The sequence below is a fragment of the Acanthopagrus latus genome, chromosome 8, assembly GCF_904848185.1.
Source record: "Acanthopagrus latus isolate v.2019 chromosome 8, fAcaLat1.1, whole genome shotgun sequence".
NCBI classification, from domain to species: Eukaryota; Metazoa; Chordata; class Actinopteri; order Spariformes; family Sparidae; genus Acanthopagrus; species Acanthopagrus latus.
In genome coordinates, this window is record NC_051046.1 from 3,441,031 (window position 1) to 3,460,319 (window position 19,289).

Below are 19,289 nucleotides of genomic sequence, written 5' to 3' on the forward strand. Positions count from 1 at the left end.
TGTATTTCTTTGGTGCAATAAAATGCAGGAAACGCTCATCCTCGTTGTCTCGATCCTGTTTTCATCTCTGTCACATTTTAGCTGTCACTGCCATTGCTATCGGAGCAACACTGGGAATCTTCTTTGTTCTCTTCATCATCCTCATCGGCTTCATTATCTACTGGAGAAGGTTTGTCGTTGTCACCACATCCGACGATTTTTATTTAAGTGGCGAGATTTAAGTAGCTCGGTCAGAAACATTCAGATTTTATCAACAGAATGAAAATAAAGAGCAGTTGTGTTGTGACATAATGACGTGTATGTATAATATATCTATTGAAGTTAGCATGCTAACCACGGAGCACTAGTCTGTCCTGGGCAATAGCTGCCAATCCGAACTGCTAACTGCATGGCTAACTGAGCTAACTAGCTAAGGCAGCTTCTGTTAGCAGCTACAGTGTAAGTTTGACAGGTGGATCTTACATGTTGCACCTAAACGCTAAACTCACTGTTTATGTTCTGCAGGTTGTCCGACAAGGAATCATCAGACATCCAGATTCATGCCATGAGGTGAGGTTTTCATGAATAATAATAATTTTATGTTTAAAATAAATGGAAAATGATTGTTTTTGCAACTGTGGCTGAACATTGTTTTTGTTTTGTTTTTCCCCCCTTTGTTTTTCCAGGGCTAAAGTGTAAGTATAATAATTCCTTATATGAAAAGTATTATCAGATATGTGACATGTTGCACAATATGACCAGACTGACTCTTGGCTGACCTCTGGTGTCCACATGAGCAGGAGTGTGGCTGTGAGGGTGGAGGACTACGAGGCTTACTACAGGAAGCAGAAGGCCGATTCCAACTGTGGCTTTGCTGAGGAGTTTGAGGTGAGATGTAATAAATTTAAGGGCTGGTGGATAAGTGAGTTATTCATAGCAGGCAGTTAATGTGAAATAAATATTTAATCATCTTTATAGTAGGACCAGCATCAAGTTTATTCAGGCACTTCAGGAGCTCCCGTTCCTGCAGACTTTAGGATTTTTAACTTTCAAGACCTTTTACATGCACACCAACCTGTATAACGTACTGAGACAGAAGAAGTGAGAGTGAGCCATCCAATCATCAGTCACATTTTTTGTTTCCTTTCTTTTGAAGGACCTGAAGCTCGTTGGTACGGGTCAGTCGAAAACAAACGCTCTGACTTTGGAGAACAAGCCCAAGAACCGCTACAACAACGTGCTTCCCTGTGAGTCACCTTAACAGATCCACCTCCTCAGTAACACCCCTCACTCCTTAAACATCATCATCGCCTCTCATACTGCATCTTTTCTACTACATCCCATTTAAAGATCATTAAATCATAATTTTCATACTTAAAAAAAAATTCATTCACCCTCTTTTCTCGACCTCCTAGATGACTCTTCTAGGGTGAAACTCTCTATTATCCATGGGAATCCCTATGACGACTACGTCAATGCTAACTACATGCCGGTGCGTACTGACACTCTCGAAAAAGCGTCTCTCTGCCTCAGTCATTGCTTCAGTGTCAGCAAACATTAACTGCTCATTCTTTTCCCTTAATGTCGAGCCCATTTCAGCCATCCATGTCATTCACGACCATGTTTTAAAACAATTGAGAATCGCCTGGAGGACTGAACATGGTGGATGTTTGTGTTGTGTGGCTGCGCTGACTGCTGCTTTTTTTTTTTTTATCGGCAGGGTTACAACTCCAGGAAGGAATTTATTGCAGCTCAGGGTCCGCTGCCCACCACAGTCAACGAGTTCTGGAGGATGATCTGGGAGAAGAATGTACAGACTTTGGTCATGCTGACACGCTGTAACGAGCAGGGACGAGTGAGTAACAACACACACACACACACACACACACACACACACACACACACACACACACACACACACACACACACACACACACACACACAGACACAATGCCTAGTAGCAACATGTGCACATACACAGGAACACTATGTCCTTCACCACAATGCTGTTGTACCAGAACTAGATCTGCCATTCATGATAACAATTATATGGAAATATCAATAGGAAGCTACTTTTAACTTTTATTGTTAAATTGTTATGTTATTGTTAACGTTTATTGTCTGTTTTGTCTCTTTTTTGGCAACTTCACCGAGAATATAAGTATAGGGAAGGGGGAGAGAGACAAAAGCGTACAAAATAATCAATTACACTTTATTTTACGGTGCGTGGTAACCAGTGTTAGTTTGCACAACTGCTTACTTTGACAAAGCGAGGGTGAGGAAGAAAAAGGAAATTATCAGGGACATTGCATTATGTACACGATATAATAATATGTGTATTATTTACATGGTATCAATAGTTGATTTGTCAATATCATGGTGTAATGTAACATCCCCAGCCTGAACACTGAATATCTTATCATAAAAGTTAGAAGAAATATGCTCCGTGAATGATCCTCCAGGGTAAAACAACAGAGGATATGGTTGTATGTTGTGGAATAAACAACATGTGAGAATAATGCATGACCACTGACAAGCTAAACCAGATAAATGATATATAAATGATCACATTTCACACAGTCGATGCATAAGAAGAACATCGTTCCCGGAGAATTTTCCTGCTAGCAATCACAGAAAAATGTTAACATGTGTCCATTTTAAAAGGAGCAATATGAAAGACCACCTCTTGAATTCGTACACCAAACAAACAGGGGGCAGCATCTCATCTTAGCCATGCAGATAGGACTGGGGGCTCAGAGTGGTATTTGTTAGCATGCTAATTTCAGAGGATATCTCTATAAAACAGTACATTGACGTCTTTGATATAGCTTCAAAAAACAAGCATCAAATTCCGTTAATACAGCTGCTGACCCACGCTGCTTTATATTACATATAAAGCACTGATAAACACTTCTCAGTACATGATTTATATTTAGAATAGCAACATCTCCAAGGTCTGAAGGCAGCCAACTCTGCAGAGTGTTTGTTCAAACAAGCTGCATGTATGAACAGTGAACGCTTCGTCTATTACTCAGCTTCACTCCACAGCTATGTGTTGTTCACCTGGAGGAGGTGTAGCGTCGCTGGATTGAAAATAGCTCATAAAATGTGCGCCCAAGAAAAATAATAGAAGAAGAGAGATACTGGAGTTTCTAAATGTCGTGTATCGTTGAACACGGATCTTTTCTGTGCCTTGAATACTCACAGAATGATTGTGTTTCTTTTCCAGGTTAAATGTGAGCAATACTGGGAGACTGGCACCAAGATCTACGAAGACATAAACGTGACGACGACCTCTGAAATACCTCTTGAAGACTGGACCATCAGGGACTTTGATATTAAAAACGTAAGTGTCCAGGGTCAAAAGCTATCAGTGCTTATTTAACAACCTAAGTGTGTAATGCTTGACCTACATCTATATCATCTTAATGAGAGAACAAACAACACCCTTGTCACATTTGTCATCAGTCTGATGAATGTGCTGTAATCACACAGCACTGTGAGTCAGAGCCATTAAAACACGAATCCTTGAAACCACTGAACGTCCTCGAAGCAAGGTCTCATCAACTATTTTGAGCTCGTGTTTGTGCGTTCGTGTTCGTCCTTCAGGTGAAAACAGCGGAGACCCGTGCGGTGCGTCACTTCCACTTCACAGCCTGGCCGGATCACGGAGTACCAGAGACCACCGAGCTCCTCATCAGCTTCAGGCATTTGGTCAGAGAACACATGAACCAGTACTCCAGACACTCTCCTACTGTGGTCCACTGCAGGTCCGACAAAACACCAAAACACAGCTGGAACACACACTTTTACCATCACTTCTGAACTGTTTCATCTGATATTCTGTCTCTCTCTCTGTCTCTGCTCCCTCCTACGTTGTCTGCACTCAGTGCCGGTGTTGGACGTACAGGCACCTTCATCGCCATCGACCGTTTGCTCTTCCAGATCGAGAGGGAAAACATAGTGGACGTGTACGGCATCGTCCACGACCTGCGCATGCACCGGCCCCTCATGGTGCAGACAGAGGTAGGACACAGTCACACACACTGTTTACTTTTTCTTGGTATTTGAAAATGACCCTGCAGCTCACTGGACTTTTTTTTCTACTCGCTGTCCCCCTGCAGGATCAGTACGTGTTCCTGAACCAGTGCGCCATGGACATCATCAGATCAAGAACTGGAACCAACGTGGATCTAATCTACCAAAACACCGCTGCGCTCTCTATTTACGAGAATGTACAACCGAAGAAGGGTTATGGCAAAAACGGGTTCAACAAAGCATAACCTGACTCTTCTACGTCACCGTTCGCTCCGAACATGAAACTGTGCAGACACTCGTAAAGGAAACGCCTTTATCGGATAGTGCTGTGTTTATTTTTTTATTCCCGTCACACTTTTTCTTAAGAATCTTGTAGCTTTTCTAGTTTCTGGTATTTATTTGTTAAAAAGTGGACGTTTGTTGAAGGAGGAGAGTTTATATAACAGGAGACTAGTAATCACTGACCAAAGATATTTGGATTCTTTCTTATTAACGCAGATCTTTTTGTATTGCTCAGCTGTTTGTTGTCTCTATAGTTCTATAGCTTGTTTTTCTACTGTATGTGACTCACTGATAATACGTGTTTTTCTCAGGTAATATGTTGATGATGCTGTATAGGTATTATTACAGACACAACGATGAATCTGTAATTAATTGAACCCTTGAAATTGCTTTGTACAAAACAACATGCTGGTATAAATACTGTGTGCCTTTTTCCACAGCCCATATGCTTTAATACCAATAGGTGGCACTGCTCACTCCTTACATTATCTTGTTATAGGAGCCTCCAGATGAAACTTCTCAGTTTGCCATCTTTTATCGGCACATATTCTGGCCAGTTATGTATTTTTTTGCACCTCTTAAGCCCCATTTGAACTGTGCAATGTCTTTTAATGAAGGATTTTTGTCGTTTGTTGTCGAGAATTTTATATTTGTTTGCACTGTAGTGAATATTGCACTGGATGCATTTGTCATTCTACACTGTCCTCTTTTTTTTTTGTGTCATCGATTATATTTTGGCCAGTGCTTTGTGAAACTGTTGACGAAGACATTTTTGTTATTCGACCCACATTTGATTGTTTCAGTTTTACTTTGATTATTTTCTTACAGTTAAAAAGATGGGCCAGGTTAAACAAAAGCTCAGGAACTCAGACAATGAAAATGAACATTTTAACAGGCGGTGAGGTGTCAGAAAATCCCATATGGCACCGGTGTGTAGGACACATCTATTGTTTTTTTGTTTATTGTTAATGTCCTTCTTCTCTACCTTGACATTCCTCGAAGAAACAAGGATGTTACGTCCCTTCCTGCTGCACGTACGGACATTTCCTGTGATGTTAAAATCACTTTTATTTTCAGCTTTTTAAAAGGGCACAGTCTTCCACTAGGGCAGGTACGTTTGTTAAAGACAATTCATGTGCAGAGTCGGCTGTAGATATTTTTAGGGCTATGTTTTATTATTATTGTATCATAATGTACTTAATGAATGAAAGCACTTGTGTTTTAATGACGACCATGACAGCGAAAAGTCACACAGTTTTAGGAATGTTTTTTGAAATGCTTTATGAGATGCTTGCGGGTACAACGCCATGATGCAAAAAGAAGGAATGAGGAACGTTAAATATTTGTGTATCCTTCGATCTGTACAACAAAAATTGGATTAAAGATGTTATGAGAGTTTACCTCACATTTGTATATGGCTGGTGTGGTGTGTTTGAATCAGTTGCTGTGTCTCAATTCAGGGTCTGCATCTTTCAAAGGACTCGGCCTTTGCGGTGTTCGAAGGCGAGTCCTTCAGAGAGACCTTGTTAACCACGTCAGCCATTGTTAAATGGGACGGTCTAGCCTTTGGAGCATTTCCTGGCTGCGTCACCAGATGTTTTACGCAATTTCTGCCACCCAGGCCCGCGAAAGTGACGATCTAGAATCTCGGGATATGTGAGGCCACAAAGGAAAGTAGCGGTGCATCCTCCAAAAAGAAGGAAAAGAAGACTGCATTTATGGCTGGATTTGGAGAAGCCTTTGGATTGGGACAGCCTTCATGCAGTGTAGTGATGAAATTGGCCCTCAGATACAGCTTCCAAAGGATGCAGACCCTGAAATGAAACACAGCATGTGTGTGAGTGACTGCAGTCCCCTCACCCTCCTATCCCGATTTTAGATAGTGTCACAAATCTCCACGCTGAATATGTTCGTTTTTGTGTTGTGTAACATTTCACTCGCTAATAAAATTGTCTCAGGTGGAAAGATGAAAAGAAACAAACAATGAAAACATGCTGCTGAGGAGGAGGAGGACCAGGCAGCCACACCTCTGCATTATTCAGAGCAACTTTCAGGTTGCAGGTATCTACAGTAAGTGCACCCTCCAAGGATGAATAAATGATCCCAGCTCTGTCTCGTACTCAACAAGCAAAAAAAAAAAAAAAAAAAAAAGCTTTTTTTCACGCTGAAGCTACGAAATGTCTAACTTTACATCCTACATCAGGCCTCCGCTCTGGAGCTTCTCTACAATATGGAGGTGTCATACTAACACAGTACAGGACGTTCCCAGCACGGCGGTAATATAAGACTTTGTCAGCATGTCGACTTCAATAAGCCTGATGTCTTCTACAATACGGCCCCTCTTTTCTCTCCCCCATTTTACTCCATCTCCCTCCGCCCTCCACTCCTCCACACGGTCCACGTCTCTCAGCTCCAAACGTTGGATCTAAAAATAGATGTGGCATTTGAATGCCTCTTTCTAGTATTCTGGTTAGTTTGAAAATAAAGAGTGTGGAGTTGGAGCTGGAGCCCTGATGACAGCAATCCAACCTGCAAACATAAAAAAGTAAACTAGGACAAAAGATAACTGGGTGATCCACATTTAATGATGAGCTCGGATGTGCCAGTAAATCCACCGTAATGGATTACACCGGGAGTTTTCAGCTCCTGATTGTGGTGATAATAGGTTGGTTTTTTTTGTTTTTTTTTCATTTTCTGCCTTTAAAAGCATTAAAAAGAACAGTCTCTATTGTGGATTTGTGCCCTATTACAGGAAGTGGAAAAACAAACACACAGCTATGTCGGGGTCTTGTTTTGACCTTCGTTAAGTTACAACCCACAACATTCACACTCGACTGCACATGTAGCTGTTGACGTCTGGCCAGCGGTGTAATATTAACATGCTTGCGACCTTTCACCTGTGTTTTTATGTCGGTGAAGCTATGATGAACATTGAGCCTGCAGCAGGACACAATACACGCACAGTCACCCATAAATTGAGACAAACCGATAAGGACGAACGCTCATTATCAAATTGTAAACAACAGAGGGAGCGGGCCGGAGTCGAGCCAAAACAAGGAAACACTGATCTGAGGGAGGTAGATTCACTCGTACTGTCTAGAAGAGTTATGAGCTTCTTGGTCTGTTAAACCTTTCTGGGCAATATAAGTTGATGATGACAAACGTATGATCATAGGTGCTCATGTAGGCTGAATACAGCTATTCAACTGTTGAACTTAAACATTATTTTGAGGCGTTCAATTATTTGAATATGTCTTTTTTACACTTCAGAAAAAACACCATCTTCTAAATCCACCGTAACATATATAACTTTCATACACAACATGCTGTGTGATCGTCTTATTCACGAGATGCATTGTTATAGACTAAACTACGGTGGCCCTGAGCGTCAACCTCGAGGGCCGTGTTTTCTGAAATGTCTGTGTGTTTTTAGTAGCGTTGTGATTTCTGAAATGTCGTGTTTTGTAAATCGTTTTGTTTGTTGAAATACTGTGTTTAATAAAATGTTGTGTATTCAGACAGTGTGTGTTTTGTTAAATTTTGTGTTTTCCTAAATGTTGTTGTGTTTTGTTGAAGGTTGTTGTGTTTTGATGAATATTGTGTTTTGTTAAATGTTGTGTGTTCTGATGAATATTGTGTTTTGTTAAATGTTGTGTGTTCTGATGAATGTTGTGTGTTTTGTTAAGTGTTGTCTGTTTTGATGAATGTTGTGTGTTTTGTTAAGTGTTGTCTGTTTTAATGAATGTTGTCGTGTTCAGATGAATGTTGTGTGTCTTGTTAAATGTGTGTTTTGATTAATGTTGTGTTTTGTGAAATGTCGTGTATTCTGAAATTGTGTGTTTTGTAAAATGTTTTTTTTTCCTAAATGTTATTGTGTTTTGTCAAATTGGAAATTGTGTTTCTCTCAATTTTGTGGAGTTTGCAAAATGTTTTGCATGTTTTTTGTTCGATTTTGTGTGTTTTGTTAAATGTTGTGTTTTGTTAAACGTCGTCTGTTTTGTTAAATGTTGTGTGTTTTGTTAAATGTTGTGTTTTGTTAAACGTTGTGTGTTTTGTTAAATGTTGTGTGTTATGTTAAATGTCGTCTATTTTGTTAAATGTCGTCTGTTTTGTTAAATGTTGTGTGTTATGTTAAATGTCGTCTATTTTGTTAAATGTTGTGTGTTTTGTAAAATGTCGTTGTTTTTTTCTGAAACGTCGTGTTTTGTAAAATGCAGTCACACCTGTAAAATACTACTTACAGTGAATGCCTCATTAACAGCCTCACCAGTCAATACAATCATAAACAACACTGTCAGGGGCCATTTTGCCTCCTACTTACCTCTGACACTTCATCTGAACCAGCTTCTGTACTTTTCACCTGAAGTCAAAAACACAGAACAACCTGCAGCCCAGCTCTCCGTGCAGCAGGTGTCGTTCTCCTCTGCGGCCACAGGTGTCGCCGGTGCGCCCGGTGCAGCAGCAGCAGCAGCAGCAGCCATCAGCCAGATGAACCGCAGCAGGAGGATCCAGTCCACTCCACACTCTCCATATTGAAAGGGGAGCAACTTCTCCTCCAGCCGACTCCCACCGTCCGCCGCAAGCCCGCCCGCTGCTCCCCAGCGAGCCCAGCTGTCTCACCCAGCCCCGTGCTATGACGCCGGACCTGGGGAGGAAGCAGAGGAACAACAGTACGAGCGCCACGCTGGTCGACACACAGTAAGTTTACGTGTCTTTACTCTCACCGCGCCGCGGACATAACTTGCTATTTTTAGCGAACGGCTTTTCTTCTTGTGTTTTCTTCAACTAACGGCTGTTTTTTTTTTTAGGCGCTAACTGGTAACTTACGCTAGCTAGCGCAGCTCACGTAGCATCCACTGGTTTTCTAGAATGAGGAGGATATTTTGTGTGTGTGTGTCTGTGGTAGTTTTAGAGCATCATAACGTCGCAGTATATTGGAGGAATGTGGTCAGTGGTGGTATTAGCGTTGTCTCTCTCTCTGAATCTCTGAATCTGTGTGTGTGTGTGTCGCCTGGCTCAGTAGTGGCTAACGTGACAAGCTAGCTGCTCCATAAAGTAAACCCTCATCCCCACGTTAGCCGACCATGCCCCATGCGGCTGCGGCTTCGGCTGTCACTTGTTTGCATGGTAACCGTGAACCCAGTCGATGTTCTGGGGGAAAGAAAAGGGGGGCTTGGCTGGCTGTGACAAGCTAAGGGCAAGTACATCCGTGTGATTACACCCCTATTTTTTTTTACCTGTCTTGCCACCACCTGCTTCATGTGTCAGATAACGGTCCACCGGATTTGGTAGCACCGATTAGAAAGAAAGAAAAAAATGGACGAGAGGAGCGACCACAAGCGATTAATGGGACTTAAACAACCTCCATTACTCAAAGGAAGCGTTATGTACGTGGCTGTTGGCAGCATGTTACGGTCATGTGTAATGCAGGGTGACACTACAGAGAAAAAAAAAAAAGAAGAAGAAAGCTGGTGGACATTTAAATGTCAGACGTATATACAGGGGCAGGTTAACGCATCTTCAGCATGGCTTCCAGTGTTGCTCCTGTAATGTCAAAGCTGTAAACCTTTTGACATGTCTTTACTTTAGCAGCACGTTAAGATTGTCAGCAGTCTTTTCTGCAGATACCCCCCCCTCTCTATTTAATATTTAGAGCACTGGGTAATTGTTTTAAAATAGATTATACATCATTTTTCTTATGATGACACTGTCTGTATATTAGAAATGTGGCTTTCTTGACAAGAAATTCATCATTCTTGTCATAAGATTAAAACAGGTAAATTGCTAATATTATCTAGATATATATGTATTAATTGGTGGATTTAAATTGCAGCTTTCACGTAGCCATTCTTTGCAGAAGGATATATTTGTTGATATCACAAAGTCTGCCACAATGAGATTTCGATTTGAGAGGGGGGCCTGTGATTGATACGAGATGACATCACCTGCCCATTTAACCCAATCAGTTACACATATATTAACTCACAAAAAGCTCCTTAAATACGATTTGACAGTTTCATTACTGAACTCCTCAGTGGAGATGTTATTGTTTCAATTGCTCCAGACATTTTAATGGAAAACAATCTATTCTTTTTTATAAAAAAGAAAGTGCTGTTCAGAAATGAGTCGGATGGAAACGGTGACACAGACTTGCCATGGGAGTTTCAAAATAACGGCGTATCTTAATGATGGCGCTGATATGAATTGATGTTTTGTCTTTGCATTGAGGCTATTGATCGTCATTGAACATTGATCATCATTGAATCGATATATCCATCCAGATCGTTGTATCATTACACCTCTAGTAGCAACTTACGTTTCAGCTGATGGGTAACAACAAATTGCTGAAGAGCCACGGCAAAATATGTTTTGGTAATTTTTAAAACAGTGTTGCCATTAAATAGCTTGTCTGCCAGAGAAACTGTGGCTTGTTCGGATAAAGACTCAAGTGACTCAGTTTGGGTTCAGTCACATAAGTTGACATGATGCTTTCAGCTTCTTTTAGTGAAAGTGTCGATTAAAAATAGGCTAAATTGACATTGTGCTTTCAATTTTTTTTAGTGGAAAGTGATGGACCTACTGTCTGTGTTGGTGCTGTATGTGCTGTTAAGTGCTGGAGTTTATGTGACAACCCTGAACGTAACGCAGAGATTATTTGATACTTTTCTCTTGGACTCGATCTGAAAAAGACTACTGACAAAAATATATAGGCGCTGCACAGCAAATTTCATAGCAAGGCTGTGTGCAAATGACAATCAAGACATTCTATTGTATCCTATCCTTTTCTAAATCAAGTATGGTTTGAGCTGTAGTGATATTAGATCTTGATGAGATAATGACCAAATGTGGAGATTGTACAGTGCCACTTCGCCTCATCCATCTCTGTCTATTCCGAGTGTAGGCAAAGATAGAAGAGCTCATCATCTTTAATCGTGTGGTATTATGTGGAGTTGGGCTTTACTACAGATGAGAATAGCGCAGAAGTGCACTTTAGTTAATAGTCAAAAGGGTTAGTGGAATGTGTTGCTCACACTACTGGAAAAAAAAATAAAAAATAATCTCACGAGAGGACAGTCTAAGCACAAGAGGAAATGATTACCAGAGTGCTAGAAGTGAAAATGTCAGGTGATATTTGGGAAATTGCAGCTGAGTGGGAAGACAGTTTAACTGTCTGCCTCTTGTACTTTACTTTATCTTTTCATTAAAGCTCTGCAAAATCCTTATTTGCTTTGTTGTCGCAGGGTTTCTTTGAGCCGTCTGCACATTTGGTCCACTCCATCTTACAGAGTGGGTTATACAGAACAATGAAGGCCCGGTAGCCGGGTTAGGGTTGTTTCAGACTGACACTGAACAAAAAATTGATCTCATATTGAATGACCGCAAAATGTCAGACTGCAAGTGGTGTCAGTAGCAGGGATGGTAACACATAGGTATTTGAAGGTCATTAATGTTGCCTGGCCATTGGAAATGGGTCACGAGATCAGTAGCAACAGAGACAACTTCTATTTTTGTATGTTTTTATATTAAGTGTGTTGCTTTAAGCACTCTGTGTCTGACGGCCCTCATCAGAGTGAGATTTAATCCTCTGTAACTAAACAGATCAACGTCTATTCCAGTGTGAGTTTTACCAGTTTAGCTTTTATTATGCTGAGAGGTTTTGTGTGCTGATCTGTTAACACTCAAAGTCTAGTCACACCATGTGCCGGACAGTCTACCTTGCACTAATCAGGTTGGGGATATTTAATGGTGTTGGTCCTTAAGCCTATCAACTCGAACTGTGGCTTTGCTCTGCTGCGAATGACAAATGGTGAGAGAGTAGTCGTGGATGAAGGGCAGAGAAAAGGATGGTGAGAATATGAGGAGTTGTTTCTGTGGGTGGTCAGTGCTTTTTTTTTTTTTTTTCTTCAAGCAGGAAGACACAGCAACAGATGTCCCAACTTCCCTGCTGTGCCGCGAGCGATACTCATGTCCGACCACGTACTGTACATCTGACCCTATATGAGAAGCTACCCAAGGGTGTCCTGCGGGTTTAAGAGGCTGACTCTATAATTACAGCACCCTTGGTTTAAGTCCAGCTGGGGACCTTTTGTTACACAAATGTTCTCATCTCTCTCCCCTCATTTCTAGTTTAATCTCTAATAGCCACCATAATAATACAGGCACTATGTGTCAGTGTGTCAGAATTGGGATATTCATAACCTTTCTGTGGAGATTCTGCCAGGATTTCTCATTGTTTTTTTTTTAAATGATCAGTTGGATCCTTCCTCTTTTTGCCTGTATTTGGACAGTAGAGACAGACGGGATGAGAACATGTGAAAAGGAGACTTAGCCGACTGGAATTATTGAGGAACGTCACACCGAACGTTTCTTGGTAAACCTCTTAAACCGTTCAACCACCAGAGTGCTGATCCCGCTGGATCTTCAGTTGTATCCATGGGCAGCGGGTCTGTCCCTTAAGGAAGCTGATGTTCAAGTCAGTGTTGGGATTCAGGGTTTTATAGTTTCAGTTGAATCAAAATGATAACAAAATGACAGAGCACAAATGTCAGCCAAAGAATTCCTCGAATAAACCTTCACCTTGCTCCTGTAAAACAAAACTTTTGTTTTGTTGCAACAGAACCTAGAGCATCACGCTTCTTGTTTACTATCAAAGCCGCAATCAAGTTTATTTGATACGTTTGAATCTGACTGCTCTTAACAATGGATGTTTCCTTTTCTGGGGTTTGATAAGTGGCTCAGCACTGTTCCATTTCCCCTGAGATGAAACTGCTTTCCCCAACATTGAGTGGGGGAATCTAGGCTAATACTGCTCCATATTGAATCTGTCTCCCTGCCCCCAGAGAGCAAATGCACTTTTATCAGCCTCTATTGTGCCAAGATTCCCCTCCCCTCCTATGGTCTTGAGAGTGTTTTTTGGTCCAAAGTTATATTACAGATGTGTGTTGGCCTTTATGGCTAAAACGGGTCCCTTTTCTCAGAGAATGTCACTTTTTTCCCAGGGAAAACTCCTCTGTGTGAACACAATACAGCAGTGCAGAGGGTTGTGATATAGCTGCATCATTATCACAGTACTGTATGGTCCCATATATGCATAGGAAAGAACAAAATAGAGGCATTATCTGTAGAAATGTCACACTATTAAAGCTGCATTACATCATTGTGAATTTTTGCACAAAACCTGTCTGCGAAACACAAATCCCTGCTATAATGTTAGCTGGTCTTTTGGAGCGTTTTAACATTATAACACCCTGTAATGTCTGTAGACAGTGTAAGTACCACATTAATCTGGGGAGGCAGCTTTTCCTTTTCTCATTACAAAACTGAGACAAAGACAAACAGTGACTTCTTTAAGACGTCTGAAACCATTTTTATCACTCGGATGCAACATATTAACATACAAGTAGAAAGTAGATTTTTTCCACGATGATTTTTCCATGCAGATTGCAGAGTGCTGGATATGTTATTTGCATATTGCTTCTTCCAGTACTTATAATTATCCTTGTTGCAGTTTCTTTACTGATTGCCCCAAACTGCAGCCTTTTCAACAGCATACAAGCTTGACAGTGTATTCTACGTGGTTTTTTTTTTGTTGTATACTCTTCGGCACTGGTTAAATTGGAGTGACTTGTGACAACTTGAGCTTCTTTATTGCGGTAGTACAAGATGTATTCTCGAGATGATTTGTTAGATTTTTTTCCTTTTCCATGATGAATGCAAATCTCGAGATCTTGGTTTCACTGAGTTTACTCTCACAACTGTTTTTTTGTGTATCTATTCCTTAGACAGAAACAGAATAGCACCTCACACTTCCTCATTATTTGCACAGGCACAAATTTAGACTTTGCGACCAACCTCCTGACCCCTTGACGTTTGTTCCTAGGCTGCTGGGTAGCTTGTGTGTGTGTGTGTGTGTGTATTTATAGAGCAGGTTCAACACCATAGATCCACTGCACTTCTTTTCACAGAGGTAGAAGTGGCCGTAGCATTCTCACAGTAGCTGGCGCCTCTGCAATCGATATTCACTTCTCTCTCATCTCCAGCTTAATGTATGGAGCCGCTGCTTGCATATATGCTGCCAACTCTTCAAGGAGCTCAGTGTTTGTACTTTGAGAGGTAGTTGTAGGTAGTGTTCTAAGTCTTATCCCAGAAAATCACACCGATGCAAATACCACAAAACAATACAGTGTCAAGAAAAAATTGATTTAAGACTTGTGTGTATGTGTGTATTATTCATGTTTGCATATGCTGCGTACAACTTGCAGTACAGGTATGAGGCAGTGGCGCATATGTCTACATTTGTTTTCAAAGCTGTATCCGAGAGGCAGGCCTTTGCACAAGGGTTTGGTCCAGTCCCTGAAAATGATTGGCACTGTGACCGCTCCATGTCAAATGCTGATAATCTGCAGTTGCAAGGGATAAGCTGCGGTGTCTGTGTTGAGTTTAAAGCAGGGTTGTCACAGGTTTACATCGTTTTGTTACATTGAGTGTTTTATTATGAAAGATGAGATGCTGAGAGGCTTGATTACGTCATGGTTTTAACGTCAGCCTGTTAAAGCCCTCTTTGGAGGGTCATCGTGATGCTCTGTGCTGTCAGATTGGCTCTAATTTTTGGCATCTGCCCACTGATGTTTTCATGTAATGGCATTTCGTTTAGAACAGTCAAATCACATAGTAACTAATTGATTTGCTTTAGAAAAAAAAAACAAACAACTCATTATTGTATTCATGAGGCTGTGTACTGTTTGTTGTCTCTGGTTTCCTAATGGAGTGGTCTGGTGAGGGGAGAAAGTGACACTGTGTTAGATTACACTAAAAGGAAACTTGTGACAGTCAGACCTAGCTGGCTTTGCCAAGCAGCCCCAAGAAAGCAAGCTTTGCCTTAACCTTTTTGAAAGTCCTCAGGTTTCAGAGCATGGATGGTTTCCATGACATGGGATCTCAGTCTTAAAGTGATATCCAACCTCAAATCTGTGTGGGGCTACAGACATCACCCCCCTGGATGACAAAGGTGACTGTAAAACTGCTTTAAAAACAGTGGCCATGGCTACAGTAGTTTTCAGCAGTGTCCAGGTACCACTCGAAACGAATCAGATATTTAAATTGAAACCTCTTTAACCACTAGTGCAACATGCATTTCTCTGTGCTCCTTCCCGTCAGTGTTTGTGTCTATCTGCTCCTAGCATTTCCTCCCTGCTTCCGCTCTTTTGTGCTCGGATAAACATGTCTTGGTTTGATCTCTATACTGAATTCAAAGAGATGAAATTGGTATCGATCTTCCCATCTGACTCCCGGCATGGGAGCAAACAAGTTTTTTTTTCTAAAATGTCAGCGAATTCCTTTACTACCTGATGATGATGATGATGATGATGATGATTATGATGATTGTTTTGTTGTTGCTGCTGAACTGATTACACTGTCCACTGGTTTTTTTTTAGTAACTGATCAGTGTCCTCTTTCAATCATGGTGATAATTTCCACACACAGTCCACATACACAACACAGCTGGCGATTTTTGAAATGGCTGATCCACTTACTTTTGTGTAATGAGCGATAGTTCAGTGGTTTTTAACCTACATCTAATTTTGATGCAGACATTCAAATATGGGAAGAATACCGACATGATGTGCATTTGTTTGTCTGTGACTGATATATATGCTAACATTGCTGTCCTCACCACATGTAAATTGTCAAGCAGTGGATGTGCAGAAGTACATCAGAAAGAAATAAAGCTTCTCTACCCGCTTCAGGATCAGTGAGGCCGACTCATGGCTGATCCGACTGGGTTCACAGTTTTTTTTTCCCACCTCGGGTTCAGCACAGGTCAAACTTAATTGAATGATACGTATGTTAAAATATTATTTAACTGACTCCCAGTAGAGAGAAGAAGAGAAAAGGCCAAGAGAGAGCAAGTGAATGGGATAATTGATAAACCAAAGTCTATTCAGTATTTTACCGGTATTTTTCCTATGTGTCCTTATAAAACAGGGATTAAATTGCAAGATGGAACTCAAATCCATTTATGAGTTTAACGCAAAGAATAGAATCAATTAAAATGAACATACTTCCTAGGATTTTGTACCTGTTTCAGGCTCTCCCAGTCGAAATAAATTCCCAACAATTCAATGAGTGGGACAAAATTCTCTCAAGATTCATCTGGCAAGGGAAAAAACCGAGAGTAAGATTTAAAACGTTGCAACTTCCCAAAAAAGAGGGCGGACTGGCAGTCCCACATTTAAGAAATTACTTTTACTCAACTCAAATTAAGCCATTACTAAATTTATGTAATCCGGAGTATAACGCAAGATGGAAGGATATAGAAAAGACCTTAATTAAGGATTCCCCAATCCAAGCAGTGTTAGGTAACAAGGAAATAAAACAAACAATAAGTAAACTAAAAAACCCATGGCTGAAGTTCCAACTTAAAATCTGGAACACAATCAAAACAGACTACAAATTACTAGATAAATTATGGCTCATCAGATGGATTGCATATGATCCTGACTTCAAACCAAACCAACTAGATCCCAGATTTAAAACCTGGACAAGTAAAGGGATTTCAACATTCTACTCACTTACAAAAAAAGGAACACTAAAAGACTTCCAAACGCTAAAAAGGGAATTCTCCTTAGAACAGCAAGACTTTTACAGATACTTGCAACTTCGTAATTATTTCGTTAAATGCAATAAAACGCCTCTCGTAGACCTTGAAGATGCAATATTAAAAGAATTCTTGAGGTCATACTCAAATGAACCAATTAAAGGCGCCATCTCAAGGTTGTACAAAGGTCTCCTAACAAAAAAACCATACACAACAGAATATATAAAAAATAGATGGGAAAAAGAGGGACAGCTTGACATAACCAAAGAAGAATGGCTAAACTACTGTGAAATTCTGTGGAGATGCACAAGTGCACACACATGGAGGGAATTCGCGTGGAAGTGCCTGATGAGATTCTTCACTACTCCAAAGAAAAAATCTCATTATACAGGGGAAGAACCTAAATGCTGGAGAGGATGTGGAGATCAAGATGCAAATCATCGGCATGTGTTCTGGAAATGCCCAAGTTTGCAGAATTTCTGGTTGGGGGTCCATAAAACAATGGAGGAGATATTTCATATAAAGATACCCATCCAATTTGAAATCTTTATCTTAGGAAAATCAGACTTTATTACTAGAAACACTAATAGATATCTTTTCATAATTATGGTTACTGTAGCTAAGAAAAATATCACTAGACACTGGCTACACCCCGAACCTCCCACAGTGAGTGAATGGATGGACACAATTGACGACATATATCGAATGGAAAAAATAACACACTCACTAAATTTACAGATGGACAGATTTAATAAAATATGGTCTAAGTGGATCTCCTTTGTTGAAAAAAGACGACCTAACCGAAAGGACAGATCAGATTGAGCCATAATTAACAACAAAATATTGGGGTATTCCCATATCTGAACACACAGAAAGAATGTAGTCCTATCACTGGTAGTCTAGCCTCCCATATATGTTGACATTCTCTAATTAACTTGTACTTTCCTTTGTTTTCTCTCTGTTTTTCCTAATGCACATCCCAGTTCATATGTTTCATTCGTTCTACTGAAGTTAATTATCACCCATCCCTACCTCCTGTTGGAAGGTGGGGAGGGAGGGGGGAAAAAAAAAAAAAAAAGTGATTAAGGTTGTACCTTTAGCACTGTCATTATTTCTTATCATTGCGGGTATTGTGTAATACCTTAACTAAATACAGTACTGTTTGGGGGGTAAAGAAAGTAAATAAATAACTAAATAAAGTAAAAGTAAAATTGGAAAATAAAAAAGCACTACAGAGTTAAGAATACAGTATGACAGGTGGTTATTAAATGTCAACTATTTGGATTTTGTCTTTGTCACTTCAGTTTTAGAGACCTTTTTTTTTTTTTTGTTTCTTCTTTAATTTTCTTATTGAAGGTACCATGCCACATCTTGGCCATATATATATATATATATATATATATATATATATATATATATATATATATATATATATATATATATATATATATATATATATATATATATATATATATATATATATATATATATAATTTTATTTGTTTGTTTGTTTGTTTGTTTGTTTGTTTGTTTGTTTATTTATTTATTTATTTATTTATTTATTTATTTAGCTCTATTTTGGAAAGTGAAAAATTGTTTTGACATTACTCAGTTGACTGACTGTTAGACTCTGTCTCGTTTCGTGTGTCACTTACTCCCTATAACAAATGTACTGGATGTTATAAAAGTACCTTGCTTTGAATAAAAACTATAAATGGAAAAAACAGGGATTAAGCCACCTGCTCCACTCCTCGCAGTATATAATTCTTACCAGGCTGTTTTGCACTTGTGCTTTAGGACGGTAACATTTAATGAGAAACCCAGTAATCACCACCTAATTTAAAAATCCAGCCACCCAGAACCACAGTTATGAAGATAAATTGCCATTTCACAGTTAATATGTTGGTAATTATTATGAAGAATGCTGGGCTCTCTATCAAGTGGATGTCTGACATCAGCGGACCTTAAGTTAAGCAACATCTATTCTAATAATTGGGCTTTGTCAGAACAAAATGGTACAGACATTACTAATAAAAGCTGTTATAAAAGTAGATTACAGCGGTGCATTATCTATAATTAACATACACCTTCAGCAGCATGTTTCCAAAGCCAGCTATTTTACCAGAGTGGCAATAAAGATCTCTTTTACTTAACTAGAAGTGAAGCTGCCCACACAACGCACCCAGTTAAATGTACTATTAACACTATTGGACAGCTGTTTAGTTCTGCAGTGCAGTTTGCAAGTCAAGCTATTCGACTATGTTTTTGTTAACATCATTATGACGAGCAGCCACAACCCCTATGTTGTTGGATCCCATAGATCAGTTGCTTGTCGGTTTTATTTTGACAACCCAGAGCTAGACCCGATGGCACAGACAACGGGCCCCAGGGC

General features: G+C 40.0%; 2 protein-coding genes and 1 long non-coding RNA gene across 19 annotated transcripts in view; 2 read left to right on the plus strand and 1 right to left on the minus strand.

Annotated features, from left to right (window-relative positions):
* LOC119025150 (receptor-type tyrosine-protein phosphatase beta-like) overlaps positions 1-5,704 on the plus strand; it is a 53,293-nt gene extending 47,589 nt beyond the window's left edge. For all 13 annotated transcript variants that reach the window (XM_037108529.1, XM_037108536.1, XM_037108530.1 and 10 more), the window contains 11 exons: positions 82-169; positions 505-549; positions 666-674; positions 780-867; positions 1,136-1,226; positions 1,395-1,471; positions 1,700-1,834; positions 3,209-3,325; positions 3,589-3,749; positions 3,870-4,005; positions 4,104-5,704. In XM_037108529.1, coding sequence (XP_036964424.1) covers positions 82-169; positions 505-549; positions 666-674; positions 780-867; positions 1,136-1,226; positions 1,395-1,471; positions 1,700-1,834; positions 3,209-3,325; positions 3,589-3,749; positions 3,870-4,005; positions 4,104-4,262 — 1,106 coding nt within the window. In that variant the 3' untranslated portion in view covers positions 4,263-5,704. The remainder of the gene's footprint in view (positions 1-81; positions 170-504; positions 550-665; positions 675-779; positions 868-1,135; positions 1,227-1,394; positions 1,472-1,699; positions 1,835-3,208; positions 3,326-3,588; positions 3,750-3,869; positions 4,006-4,103) is intronic.
* LOC119025153 lies at positions 5,564-8,755 on the minus strand. The gene is made up of 2 exons (XR_005076706.1): positions 8,621-8,755; positions 5,564-6,113 (listed from the first exon to the last, which is right to left on the minus strand). It is a non-coding gene; the product is annotated as an uncharacterized LOC119025153 (long non-coding RNA).
* Positions 8,629-19,289, plus strand: part of osbpl5 (oxysterol binding protein-like 5) — a 45,113-nt gene continuing 34,452 nt past the window's right edge. The window contains exon 1 of one of the 5 annotated variants that reach the window (XM_037108546.1): positions 8,629-8,997. Coding sequence is in view for 1 of the 5 variants with exons in the window: in XM_037108543.1 (XP_036964438.1) it covers positions 9,446-9,496 (51 nt within the window). In the remaining 4 variants the exon portion in view is untranslated. Of the gene's footprint in view, positions 8,998-9,430; positions 9,497-19,289 lie in introns of those variants that run through there. The other 4 variants (XM_037108544.1, XM_037108547.1, XM_037108543.1 and 1 more) reach the window with 4 other exon arrangements.